We start from the raw sequence: 14,600 nt of genomic DNA, 5'->3' as shown, positions 1-14,600 counted from the left end.
GCCCCGAGAGACGAGAATCAGGTATGCGTAGTTCGGGTAGATTGGATACGGGCGAGAATTAAAAAAACAACAATTAATTTAGAGAAAAATATATATATTTTTTTTTTTTGAAAAATGATGAAACATGTAAACTTTTTTTGGATTTCCTTTTCCTCTTTTTTAGATTTTCGGAAAATGATGAAAAAGTGCAAATTTTGTTTGAATTTTCCATTTTTTTGTTTTGTCTTTTTGTTAACAAAAATGTGAAAGAAAACATAACTAGGCCCTACTTGCTTTATTTTCGCACTTCACCCTTTTTTTCTTTTTTTCTTTTTTTTTCTTTGTCCTCAACTATCATTGGTCCACCAAATGACCCTTTTACCCTTGAAGAAATGCAACATGTAGCACATATGATGCATCAAGATGGTCTGTTATTTTGGGTACACCTGTCCTAGACGGACCCAACCCCTGTGTTGAGTCCCCAAAGTCAAATGCACGTGATGCAAACAAACGTTCCTACTAGGGATCTGGCATGAGGTTATGTTATTCTAAGTTTAAACCTAGGGTTGTGTTCTTGACCTGGCTTACCCGAGCGGACAACTCGAGCCGAAGAGGGGGCAATGTACCGGGAATACTAAAGTCTACCCGGCCTTGTTGCTGGCCTAACCTCATTCTATTTGGTATACTTCTACAGAAAATGCGGGCCACGCGAATGTGTGCACCATTTTCAGAAGACTCAGAGGGATGGCGTAAGAAGACAGTTATATACAATTCAAATAATATCAAAGCGGTAAACAGATAGCAGTTAGCACAAAAGGTTCACAGAATACAGTAATATTAACAATAAATGAAGCCAAGTATAAATCATTTTAACAAGCTTGAATTCTTGAACCCCGAACCAGAGATTCTGGGTTCTTCTCTCCAGCAGAGTCACCAGAGCTGTCACACCTCCTTTTTAATACACCCCCGTAAGGGGTATAAGGGAGTTTTTTTCAATTTAACTGACAATCGAAGCGGGATTATTTATTTAAAATTCAGAGTCGCCACTTGGGATAATTATTGTGTCCCAAGTCACCGGTTTAAAATTCCGAATCGAGGAAGGCTTGGACTCTTAATTATGGTCTGCGAATACAGAAATCCGGGTAAGGAATTCTGTTAACCCGGGAGAAAGTGTTACGCATTCCCGAGTTTCGTGGTTTTAGCACGGTCGCTTTGATCATACTTGGCTTATTAAATTCTAATTACTCATTTTAGAACCTATGTGCATTCACCGCTTTTAAATAAGAAATTATCTTAAAATAGGTCACGCGCACGTGTACCCATTTGTTTGACACGTCAAAAATCATGTCACGCGAACGTGTCCACAACCGATAACGTTTTATTATTATTAAGAAATTTCGGTTGAAGTTGCGCGAATGCATACTCCGGTTTTGTTTTTAGAATCGTAATTATGTCACGCGAACGTGTACACGTTCACGATGATTGATTTATTAAGAACATGCCTAAAGTATATACTATCGATGTTTATGAATATTAATGGCCTAAGCATGCTCCTAACCACCCGAATAATAAAATCAGCATCAAAATAACATAGACCCATTTATGCCCAATTTCCACTTCATTCTTATGTCAAACCCAAACTAATTCCCTTCCTCAAGCTTGAGCAACACCACTCACGCCCAATTAACTTGTTGGCCCATTTGCTCCTTAATGATTTCTTGTTGTTTGTAAATTTCCTTCCAATAGTAACGAGTAGAATAACTAAAATTAATTTGATCAAACTCAAAGCAAGAAGATATTCAAGCAATCAACAACATATAATGCAAAATTCCAAGCTCATGTTATTACAACCATGAATATGAAATTTAAAAGAGATAGGAAGAATTGAACCTTTAATTAGCTTTCCTAAAGAACAATCCAAACAAGCTTACACAGCAATGACTTAAACACAACTCTTCACAACAATGCAAAATGATTCTGTCTGTATATTTCTGGATTAGTTAGAAGTGCATTTGAACCCTCACACAAGAACGGAATTAATAATGGACCAAAGCTGGAAACCTTGAACGGAACTACGATCCAGACCTCGAAACTCGCCAGAATCAATGACACTACCACCATAACGATGGCGATACTAGAGCCACAGCCAAACAACACACGCGAAGGAATCGCCAGAGAACTGATTCTGGCCAAACTCAGCACAAAAACGTCACAAAAATCCAGAACCTGTTAGATCTACACCTATCTAACATAGAAGTAAAGCACATGGGAATAATGGTGATGAAACAGTCTACTGTTTTCTACTCGTTCATTGTCGATGATGCGACTCTGATAATAAAAAGACAGTAGAGGGCGGAGGAAGGGAAAGAAACAACGGCGATGGTGAGCTGGTGTGAGGTCGTTCTAGGTTGAATAAGGAAAAGATGAAGGGTGTTGTTTGGTTCACCGGCGATGGGGTCAAAGGTGGTCGTTGCTGGGGTCTGGCGGCTGGGCGGGGGTTCTGGTTTTCTAGTGTTGAAGAAGCTGAAGAAGCTACGCTGAGGGGTGGTGTTTGGGTGTAACAGTTGATGCTTAAGGTCTCCTAGGGTTCCTTTTTTGTTTTTGTATCTTATGAAGAAGGAGACCAAAATCTGATGGGGGGGGTCCTTCTAAAAACGGCTCCAGGGTCTAGGGTCTTAGAGTCTTGTTTGTTTTATAGAGTTTTTTAGATTAGGGGGTATGGGCCTAGGAATTATGGTCTTGAAAATTATGGGCTAGGTCTGAAAATTAGGTTTTAAAATGGGTTGTTTAAACCCAAATTTTATTCTTTCTCCGCGAACGAGACTAAAAATACGACCTCATTTACTGATTAATCCTACTTAAGTAAAATAACTAGTAAGATAAGACTAATCGTTAAAACAAACCCCTTTTTTGGTATTTTTAAATATCATATTAAAATAAAAATAAGGTACTACTTTTTGTATTATATTTTTTTTAGTTTTACGAAAGGTATATAAACTAAAAACAACTAAAAAGAAGAAATATTTTTGTAATTTTTATTTTGTGACGAAATAACGTAAAAGAGTCAAAATTAGTTGAAATAAAGATATTAGGCCTAAACTACATATTTACATGCTAAAATATAAAAAATCTTGGGGAGGGTCAAAAATCACATATCTACACTATGTGTATAGACTTGTGTGCATTGTTAAATTCAGTTAACGGCTGATTCAGAGTCAAATTGGAAGAAGGAAGCTAGTTTGGAAGTTTAAACGGTGAGAATTTGACCGGAATTGGACTTTTGAGTAAACGGCCCCGAAATGGATTTTGGGTGATTTCAACAACTTCAGATGGTGCTTTTGGACTTAGGTGTGCGTCCGGATTCGGATTTGGAGGTCCGTAAGGTAATTTGAGGTTTTTCGGCGGAAGTTTGAAAATGGAGAAGTTTGACCCATAGTTGAATTTTGTGATATCGGGGTCAGAATGCGATTTTGGAAGTTGGAAGATTTGAAAGTTCCCAAATTCTATTCATGGTGTGATTCGCCGTCTCGGCGTTGTTTGTTATGATTTGAGACCTTAAGCGAGTCTGTGTTAGGTTATATGACTTGTTTGTGTGTTTAGAGAGGATCTCGGGGGGCTCGGGTGTGTTTTGGGTGGGCTACGGGTCATTTTCCCTTGTTTCTCAACTGTTGTTTTCTGGTATCTGATATCCTCCTTCGCGTTCGCGAAGCCCTTTCCGTGTTCGCGAAGAGTCTCTGCTGGTCATGTCAATTTTCCTTCTTCGCGTTTGCGTAACACGCATCGCATTCGTTAAGCTCTGTCTCTTCCTTCATCGCGTTCGCATAGTTATGCCATTCCACTCTTCGCGTTCGCGGACGCATTGTCGCGTTCGCGATGAGCAACCTAGGCACCTTTATTTTTTCTTCTTCGTGAATGCGATACTTCCTCCGCGTTTGCGATGCACAAATATCTAGGCGGGCAGAATGTATCCCAAAATCGAGGTACACCATTCTCATCATAACTTGACTTGTGGAGCTCGGTTTTGAGCGATTCTTTGAGGGGTTTTCACACAAATCGATTGGGTAAGTGTTCTTCACCTAGAATCTAATATATTCCATGATTTTATCATCATTTTTATCATTTAAATTATGTTTTGGGTTGGGAATAGAGTTGGTTTTTGAAGAAAATTTCTAAAATGAAAAATCGTGATTTGAGGGACCAAATAGTATCGGAATTTGATAATTTTCGTATGGTTGAACTCATATCGGAACGGGTATTCGGTTTTTGTAAAATTTTGTCGGGTTCCGAGGTGCGGGCTCAGGGGTTGACTTTTGGACCGATTTTTGGATTTTGTTAAAGATTGAGACTTTATGATCCGAAATAGTTTCTTATGTGTTTTATTTGTGCTTTAAAGTTAATTTGGTTAGATTTGAGCCGTCCGGAAGTCTTTTCACCTGAGAAATGCATTTTAGAGTATCGTTTTGTCATCTTTGAGGTAAGTATCTTATCTAACCTTGTGTGGGGGACTTCCCCTTAGGATTTGAGTCTGCTATGTTGATTGTAGTTCGTGTACGTAAGGTGACAAGTGCGTGCTCGGATTTATTTGTGAAAAAATTGGCCTTTTAGGGTTCTTAGGTCCTTATATTCACTGAGTATGAAGTTGTTCTTGATATGATTGAATTCCCCATTTACTAGTTTCACCTCTTCATGCTTTAATTTGAATTAATTGCTTTATGATTCACTCTTATTGCCTATTTGACTATTACAACAACAACAACAACAACCCAGTATAATCCCAGTTAGTGGGGTTTGGGGAGGGTAGTGTGTACGCAGACCTTACCTCTACCCTGGGGTAGAGAGGTTGTTTCCAGATAGACCCCCGGTATCCTTCCCTCCAAGAACTTCCCACCGCTCTTGGGGAGACTCAAACTCACAACCTCTTGGTTGGAAGTGGAGGTTGCTTACCATCGAACTCACAACCTATTTGACTCTTATTTTGCTTAATTGAAGATTTTTGCCTCTTCTATTGTCATGCTATCTTTTATAACTGCTTGTCTTTGTTGGAAATCATTATTATCTCTCATGTAATTGTTTAGTCTTAATTGAGGTTATGATTATCTTCCTACTGCTCATCCTTAATTGAAATTGTTGTATATTCTTCATAATTTGCCCAACCTTAAAAGAAGTTTAGATATCATGTATTTAGTTGACATTTCCTTATTTGTAATTATTTGATTCGTGTTAGCTTCCGTGTTGTTGAACTACATATTGTGGGATCGTTGCTTCATATTATTTTCTCCCTTGTTGAGTTGTTCTTATTACGCTTAGTATTCTCTATTGTGGTTATTCCTTGTGAGCTAGTTTTACCGTCTCCTTGTGATCGAAAGTTCTTGAGTTGATTTACTTATCGTGTTCTTGTATATATTGTCATTCTCTTGTACTTGTTGTGGGAACAACAATCAGAATTGGGGCAACCAGAACAACTAGGGCAACTAGAGTGGTAACAACAACAATTGGGGAGGAAACAACAACCAAAGGGGTTGGAATAATGGCAACCAAGGGAATCAGGGGCAAGGCTTTCAAAGACATCCGATGTTTCAACAACCAAACAACCCACCCCCATTTCCTTCTCAAGGTCCTAGCTCGTCGAACAATGAGATGGGAAGGATTAAGATGATGTTTGAACAAATGATGAAGAAGAACGCCGACTCTAATGCCCAGTTGGCATCCCACAATACTTCAATTCGGAATTTGGAGGTTCAACTTGTCCAGATTTCGCAATCTTTGAATTCTCGTCCTAAGGGGTTGTACCTAGTGATACAGTAGTAAACCCGAAAGGAGGGAACAACACCGGGCATGCAATGTCGATGATTACTAGAAGCGGTCGAGGTAGTGATGTGAATACCTCTAAACAAAGGGAAATTGTGAGTGATGAGGTTGAAGTACAAGATGATGATGTCCTATGGTTGATGAGCAAGTGAGTGAAGAGAATGTGAATGCAGAAGTGAGAATTAATATTAACGATAATGAGGTGGAGACTCAAGATGACTTGAACCCGTCTAGGGAACACGTAATAGATATACTGAAAATGGTAGTGCCCAAGGCTAAGGCTCCCTTGTCAAGGCCTCCTCCACCTCACCCTCAAAGGCTTGTGAAGTAAAAGAATGAGAACCAATTTAAAAAATTTATTGACACGATGAAGAGCTTATCAATCAATGTTCCTTTAGTGGAAGCTCTTGAGCAAATGCCGAGTTACGCCAAGTTCATGAAAGACTTGGCGACTAAAAAAAGATCCATGGATTGTGAGACCATCAAAATGACTCACCAAGTAAGTGCAATTGTGCACTTGATGGCTCCAAAGCTTGAAGATCTCCGGTGCTTTCACCATACCATGTACCATTGGGAGTGCAAATTTTGCAAATGCATTATGCGATTTGGGTGCAAGTATCAATTTGATGCCTTACTCCGTGTTCAAAAATTTGGGTATTAGTCAATCGAGTGCTACTTCAATGAGGTTACAAATGGCGGATAAAACAATGAAGATGCCGCTTGGTATTATTGATGGTGTCCTTGTTCGGGTGGACAAGTTTATTCTACCTGCTAACTTTGTGATTTTGGATTGCGAGGTCGATTATGAGGTTCCGATCATATTGGGAAGACTTTTCCTTGCAACCGGGAAGGCCTTAGTTGATGTTGAAGCCGGGGAGCTCACCTTCAAGGTGGGTGATGAAAAAGTGGTCTTTCATGTGTGCAAATCAATGAGTCAGCCAAATAGTATTGTGGTGTGCTCTTTTGTGGATCTTGTCACAGAAGTGATAGTTGATGATACTAGTGCAATGATCAATGTGGAGGATCCTATAGAAGCAATGTTGTTGAACCTTGATGTCAATGAGGATGAAGGTCGGGTGAAGTGTGTTACTTTACATGGAATGGGCTCTTACTATTATGAGCCTCAGAAGCTCTCTTTGGATCTTGAGAATAGAAAGACTCTACCAACAAAGCCCTCAATCGAGGAACCTCCCGTGTTGGAGTTGAAGCTATTGCCTCCACACCTCATGTATGAATTCTTAGGCCCTAGTTCAACTTTGCCAGTTATTCTTTCCTCTTGTCTTACTAACATGCAGGTAGATGCCACATTGGCGGTGCTCCAAAAGAGAAAGAAGGCAATTAGATGGACTCTTACCGATATTTGGGGAATAAGCCCGGCCTTTTGTATGCACAAGATTATTCTTGAAGATGATGCCAAGCCCTCCGTGGAACATCGAAGGAAGTTGAATGAAGCTATGCAAGAGGTTGTCAAAAAGGAGTTGATCAAGTGGTTGGATGCATGGGTTATGTACCCCATCTCAGATAGTTCTTGGACTTCGTCAGCGCAATGTGTGCCGAATAAGGGTGGTATGACTGTGGTTGCCAATGCTCAAAATAAGTTGATTCCCACCAGGATTGTCACTGGATGGAGGGTGTGCATGGACTACCGCAAGTTGAATAAAGTGACCTGCAAGGATCCCTTTTCATTGCCCTTCCTTGACCAGATGCTAGATAGACTTGTTGGGCATGCCTTCTACTGTTTTTTGGATGGGTACTCAGGTTACAACCAAACATTGATTACTCCGGAATATCAGGAGAAAGCCACCTTCACGTGTCTGTATGGCACCTTTGCCTTTTCTAAGATGCCATTTGGTTTGTGTAATGCACCGGCTACATTCCAGCGGTGTATGATGACCATATTTACTACCATGGTGGAGGACATTTTGGAGGTGTTCATGGACGACTTCAGTGTTGTGGGTGACTTATTTGATGAATGTTTGAAGAATCTTGACAAGGTGTTGACCCGGTGTGAAGAGACCAATCTTGTGCTTAATTGGGAAATATGTTACTTTATGTTCGAGGAGGGCATTGTCCTCGGCCATAAGATCTCAAAGCACGGCATAGAGGTGGACAAGGCTAAAATTGAAATGATCTCAAAGTTTCCTCCTCCTACTTCAGTCAAGGGGGTTAGGAGTTTTCTTGGGCATGCAAGGTTCTACCGAAGATTTATCAAAGACTTTTCTAAGGTAGTGAATCCTTTGTGCAAGTTATTGGAAAAGGATGCCAAGTTCGTGTTTAATGAGGGATGTATGCAAGCTTTCGAACTTCTCAAGCACAAACTGACAACCACTCCCATTATTACCGCACCCAATTGGAGCTTACCTTTTGAGCTCATGTGTGACGCGAGCGATATTACGATAGGAGCGGTCTTGGGTCAAAGAGTCAACAAGATGTTTCACCTGGTGTATTATGCAAGCAATACAATGAATGATGCTCAAGTGAATTACACGGTGACGGAAAAAGAGTTGTTAGTAATTGTGTTCGTAATGGAGAAGTTTAGGCATTATCTCATGGGTGCCAAGGTGATAGTTCATACCGACCATGCAACACTCCACTACATGATGACAAGGAAGGATTCCAAAGCTCGGTTGATGAGATGAGTTTTATTGCTTCAAGAGTTTGATCTCGAGATTGTGGATCGAAAAGGGTGTGAAAACCAAGTGGTGGTCCACTTATCCCGCTTGTAAGAGGAGGGGAGGTCTTGTGATGGCCTCGAAATTAATGATTCATTCCCTATTGAGCAACTTCTCTTTGTATATGTGAATAGCATGCCTTGGTTTGCGGATGTTGCTAACTTTCTTGTGACCAGCATTGTTCCGTGTGAGCTCTCTTCTAACCAAAGGAAGAAGCTTAAACAGGATAGATTGGACTACTACTGGGATGAGCCCTATATGTTCAAAATCTGTAATGATGGTATGATCCGGAGATGTGTTTCGGAAGAAGAGCAAATGAGTATTCTGGATGCTTGTCATTCCTCTCCCTACGGTGGTCATCATGGTGGGGCGAAGACAGCTTCAAAGGTGCCTAGTTGTGGTTTTTATTGGCCTACATTGTACAAATATGTGAGTGACCTTGTGAAGAAGTGTGATGAATATCAAAGAGCAGGTGGTATTTTAAAGAAGGATGAGATGCCTCTCACCACCATTCTTGAGGTTGACATATTTGATGTGTGGGGCATTGATTTCATGGGTCCCTTTGTAAGTTCTTGTGGCAACACGTACATTCTGGTGGCCATTGATTATGTTTCAAAGTGGGTTGAGGCTATGACTTTATCCAACAATGAGTCCCGGAGTGTTGTGGCTTTTCTTAAGAAGAGTATATTTACTCGGTTTGGCACTCATAGAGCAATCATTAGTGATGGAGGGTCTCATTTTTGCAATAAAGCATTTGACACTTTGCTTGCAAAGTATGGTGTCAATCACAAGGTTTCTACCCCTTACCATCCTCAAGCTATTGGGCAAGTTGAGGTCTCCAACAGGGAGATCAAAAGCATATTGTCAAAGACGGTCAATGCAAATAGGACCGATTGATCAAAGAAATTGGATGATGCTCTATGGGCTTATAGGACTGCTTACAAGTCTCCGATTGGTATGTCTCTGTACCGGTTGGTGTTTGGGAAAGCTTGCCATCTACCGATTGAGTTATAGCATAAGGCTATGTGGGCTTTGAGGAAGTTAAATCTTGAATGGGATGTGGCAGCAAATCTTCCGGTGGAGCAGCTTAATGAGCTTTATGAGTTCCGGTTTCATGCCTACTCCAATTCGTCCTTGTATAAGGACAAGATGAAGTACTTACATGACAAGTATGCTTGTGGCAAAGAGTTCGAATTGGGTGATTTTGTTCTCTTGTTCAATTCCCGGTTACGACTGTTTATGGGAAAGCTTAAGTCAAAATGGAATGGACCTTTTGAGGTGGTGCTTGTGACTCCATTTGGTGCTCTTGATTTGAAAAACAAAAATGGTGAGATCTTCAGAGTTAATGGGAACAAAGTCAAGCACTATCTTGGTAAGTTTGATAACAACCACGTGGTGGCAATGATCCATCTCAAGTGATTGATGGTAACTTGCATTGTGTCGCGACGTTAAATCAGACGCTTCTTGGGAGGCAACCTATGTGTTTTTCTTTTTGTTTTTCTTTGATTTTCTTCTTAGTGTAGGATTTGTTTTTGGACTAACTGGTTGTGAGATATGTATAGGGATGTTTGATGCAGTACAAGACTCAACTTGGAAAATTTGGCACTCTCTGAAGTTTGGACTGCTGTCGTGCTCCATTTTTTGTGGTCACGATGGCCTTACTGCGGAGGCTGAAATTGATCAAGGTCAGCGGTGCTAAAAGGTCCAAAATGGAGGTTCTTTGAAGTTTCAACCGTTGTCACGGTGTATTTTTTCGCGATCAACAGTGACTTACCACTGTCGCGAAACATTTTTGTGGTCTGCGGTGGTCTCAAAACTGCAGCCCTTCTGAACTTCACAACCGCGGTCCGCGGTAGGTAAGACTATGTGGGCCCTTGGGTAATTTCTATAAATAGGCGGTCATTAAGCCTTTTACACTTTTCGATCATTTTACTCTCAAGCAATATAGAACATTGTTCATCCACGCCCTAATTTGCACAAACACAAGAACTGAACTTCATTTGTCTCACATTTCACATCTGGTAATTCCAATCAATCCTTAGTCTTTAATTTTGTTCTTATTTTCTTTTAAATTGATAGTTCTTACTTCTTCTTCCTTTTTCTTTTAATTTTGACTTAAGGTTCCATAGTGTTAATTAGATTAGGTTTCAATTAGTTAGAAATGGTTATTAACTACCAAGTGGGATTGATAATGTGTTGTTAATGCTAAAATGCATGAATACTAGAAACCCTAGGTCCGATGAGCCCTAATTTGACTACCGCGACCGGAGTTGATTTTCCGCGGTCCGCAGTCATTTGTTTGATCTATCGACGTAATTTCATAGAGTCGTTCGGTCTGAATGCTACATGAAGAACATAAGCCAAATGACGGAACGGGAAGACCCAGGATGTAGAAGATCATAACATGAGTGATTCGGCAGATCTCTTATCTCCTTCGGACCCTCTACCTCTACTTCCCTTCCGCTCATAAACAGCTTTCCAGCAAGGAGAAAGAAGGATAGGGGTCGCTAGGTCAGAAAAGTGATAACTAAAAAATCTCCCCAAGTAGGATTCGAACCTACGACCAATCTCCTGATAACCACGGTCAGTGGTAGCAACTTCCGCTAGCAGATGTGCCTCTCTGTGGCAGCGATGGATTTTTTGTGGTCCGCGGTGATAAAGTTCAGAGAGGTACATTTGAGGGTTTGCGGTCGTGGTTGATTTTCCATGGTTCGCGGTGCACTTACTGCTGCCATGATCCTTTTTCCGTGGTCCGCGATGCTGCTGGATTAGAGAGTGGGTAGTATAAATCCCACACTTCCGCGACTGCGATGCATTTTCCACGGTCCACGGTTTAGCCTTCGCGACCGCGATATATTTTACGCGGTATGCTGTTTTGTTCTTGCACTATCACTGATATTCTGCATTGCTTTTTCTAGTATTGGCACTAATAATTTTCAACTGATTACACTTGCAAACAATGGTTAAATCTAGAGGATGTGGTGACAAACAAAAGGGTAGAGCAGAGTCCTCCGGGGGTAGGAGACGAGGACAGATTAAATTGACCCCAGCGGTTCGAAAAACAATCGCGGAAACCAGAAAAATCATCAAAGCTGCAGATAGAGCTGCTTCCCATTTTGAGGGAAGTGAGTACTTGCCCTCCCGAGAGGCCTTAGAGTCTAATTCTGTTCCAGCCTATGTACCCGACTTCCCGGAGATGCATAGATTGAGAGATGAGCCTACACCTCCAGACTCTCCTACTGCTCGTCCTTTAGCTCATATTTCTTCTGAGTCGTTTGAGGGATCATTAGAGAGTAGTGATAGTTTAGCTTCAACCTCACCTACACCTTGGTCACCTGGACAGGATGTAGATGTTGGCGTACCGGATGAAGAGGGAGGGGGTGTGACCCAAATCGGGGGTGTGGAAAGAACTAGAAACCCCGAGTGTGGAAAGAACTAGAAACCCCGAGTGTGGCAAAAAAAGGTTTGTCAGTGAGCTGGAATATCACAAATTCCGGGAGTGGTGGCCTCTAAGGTCACTTATTCATGAGTTCTAGTTCATAGAGCGGGACCTTCTACCTCATAACCCCAACGTGAAGTAACAATTCAATGCACGAGTGGGGTGGGATTACTTCACTAGTAGGGTGTCAGATGCAAATGAGCACTTAGTCAAGGAGTTCTACGCCAATGTCTCCCACATCAAGAAGGATACCAAAGTGACTAAAGTGCGAAACTTGAAAGTGAAGTTTGATGGGAAGACAATCAATGAATACCTGGGCTTCAATGAGGAAGATGAAACATTGTACTTGGAGAATGTGGCGCTTGATGAGGCATCCCGCCCGTGGTTAGCATCATACCTGGCTATCCCGGACACCACCCCAGCATGGTTGAAAACAGGGGTTCCTATCTTGAGGAAAACCCTAAACTTTGAGGCGAAGGGGTGGGAGACTTTTGTATGCAGCAGGCTAGACCCTACTACACATGAAAACACCTTGCCGGTCTCCCGGGTGATATTAGCGGCAGCTATTATAGCAGGGTTCCCGATCAATGTCGGGAATATCATGTCTAGGGCGATCACCAGGGTGGTCAATAAGGGTGACAATCATACCCCTTCCCAAACTTCCTTACCATGTACTTGGAAGATCAGTAAGTGGAGAAAAGAAACTTTGACGTGAAGGTGAAACACAAGATGCCCTTTTCATGGTACAGCCTCAAGGGTCCGTACAACCCCAAAGCCAAGGAATCTAAGGGCAAAGCCACTACTTCTGCTGGCCAGTCTGAAGAGCCAGTAGTAGTAGTCACTTCTTCTGAGCCTCCCACTGCCATACCAGAGCCTACCTCCGGAAGGGGCTACTTCCACTCCTCCAGATATTCCATCCTCCTCATCAAACCCATTGACTGCCCACCGATTGAGCCAAACACTCTTCAGTATCAATAACTGGATGTAGGAAACAACTTCTAAGATGTCTGTGCTATCTAGTTCAGTGGCAACCCAGTTAGTGCCCCCACATCCACAGGTGCCAGCTTCAGTAGAGGGAGTCTCTCAAGGAGCTTCTAGACAACTAGAAAAAGCTCCTGGAGAACCAAAATCATGGATGCTCTTGTTGATCAAGGAAAAACACTTAAGGAGCTGAGCAAGTACACAAAGAAGTTGAAGAATATGTGGGCCTCGAAGGAGTCGGTTAAGGAATTGAGGGGTGAAGTGGAGAAGATGAAGGTAGCTGACCACTTGCCTTTGGAGCTACTATTGCATGATCAGCCTCCAGCAGCTCACACAGAGCAGGTTCCGGAGCAGGGGATTGAGAGAGCTCTAAAGAGGAGGAGATTGATTCCCCAGGTGGATGATGTAGAGATTGAGCTTGAGAAGATGGAGGGTGTTGCTTCTGGCTAGCCACAGGCCCCCGAGACAGATGATCCAGATGCCCAGCCACAGGACCCCATCCAGTCATAGGACCCATGCTACCACTGGACCCCATGCAGACGGAGTATCCATATGGAGTTTTCTTCACTCTCTATCTTTCTTTTTGAGTTTATTTTTAGTTAGTTAGCATTGGGGACAATGCTAGCTTTCATTTGCGGGGGTGGCCCTACTTTGATACTTTGATGATTTGGTTTGTAATTATGACACTATTTTCTTTCTTTCTGCTTATTTTTCATTTTTGGTATGTATATAACTTTACCTTTTATTTCACTTTTTGTTATTTTTTGATCTTGGTATGTATATAAAGTTACTCTCTCTCATGTATATATTCATTCCCTCTTATGTATATTCATCTAAACCCCCTTTTGTACATATTCAGTTTACTTTCCGCATTTTACTTCATAGCTTCTTTTGCAATATCCCTTAATAGTATAGCTTCTTATTTCATTTAATAGCTTCTTTTTCGGTTCATAACTTCTTATTTTACAAGTTTCAATGATCAGTAAGCCTTTAGTTTTCTTAATGCCACGGTTCTTTCCAAAGGTGGAGTTTGTATGAACCGGGTGGCTCTTCCCGATGATGGATGGCATGACAACCTTCTTAAGGGTTTAAGTCTATTTTTTTTCTTTTCATTTTTTTTAAATAGTAGTTAGTGAGCAATGGCACCTCAGTCAAAGCTTCACTTGGGCCTAACACATTTAGCTTTGATCTTATGGTTAAAAACAAATTGGTGTGTATAGGATGGTGATAGTTATGACCTTGAAACTCTTGTGTTGGCTAAACAATCATCGAGTGGTTTCTCGGAACCATTTGTGTTGCTAAAATCTTAGCTAAGGTTATTGTGGGCCCCCGACTCTGTTTCTTTAGCAATCCTATAGCTTGTGTCATGAGGTATTAATTTGCAAGTTCAAGTCTTGTGCCAATGAGTCTAGAACTTGCCCTGAATGTTTTTCTAGGCGAAATACTAAGTGAAGCTCGACTTGAGAAGTGATTATAGGCTCTTATTAATCCTAATTGAGACTTGAAAACATCCATAGACTACCAATAATGATATCCCTAGTTAACCCCCCGTTGAGTCATATCCCTTATTCTTTCAATAACCATGATACAAACCTTTATCCGTTCTGAAATGATCCTCTCTTAGCACCCTATCCTTCCTTAGCACAAGGCAAAAGCATAAGTTTGGGTGGAGAGACAAGGAATGAAAAAGTGATAAAATGTACAAAATGAATAAAAAGAAA

General features: G+C 41.3%; 1 protein-coding gene across 1 annotated transcript; it reads left to right on the top strand.

Moving 5' to 3' along the window:
• Positions 1–6,479: 6,479 nt before the first annotated feature.
• LOC138869651 (uncharacterized) lies at positions 6,480–11,403 on the top strand. The gene is made up of 6 exons (XM_070147283.1): positions 6,480–6,980; positions 7,083–7,792; positions 8,594–8,978; positions 9,603–9,831; positions 9,983–10,144; positions 11,378–11,403. The coding sequence occupies exons 1-6, from the start codon at positions 6,480–6,482 to the stop codon at positions 11,401–11,403; spliced, it is 2,013 nt and encodes a 670-aa protein (XP_070003384.1).
• Positions 11,404–14,600: the final 3,197 nt, after the last annotated feature.

Source organism: Nicotiana sylvestris, chromosome 5, assembly GCF_000393655.2.
Source record: "Nicotiana sylvestris chromosome 5, ASM39365v2, whole genome shotgun sequence".
Lineage (NCBI taxonomy): Eukaryota > Viridiplantae > Streptophyta > Magnoliopsida > Solanales > Solanaceae > Nicotiana > Nicotiana sylvestris.
The sequence above is the reverse complement of the archived record's forward strand: the minus strand, read 5'-3'. Positions and strand labels throughout refer to the sequence as shown.

Bases quoted from the DNA above. Each gene is read 5' to 3' on its own strand.
- LOC138869651 (XM_070147283.1), top strand. From the start codon at position 6,480: ATGGCGGATAAAACAATGAAGATGCCGCTTGGTATTATTGATGGTGTC. The intron at 6,981-7,082 runs GTGTTGGAGTTG...ACTAACATGCAG, and splicing joins CCTCAATCGAGGAACCTCCC to GTAGATGCCACATTGGCGGT. The intron at 10,145-11,377 runs GTCAGCGGTGCT...TGCTTTTTCTAG, and splicing joins GGAGGCTGAAATTGATCAAG to TATTGGCACTAATAATTTTC.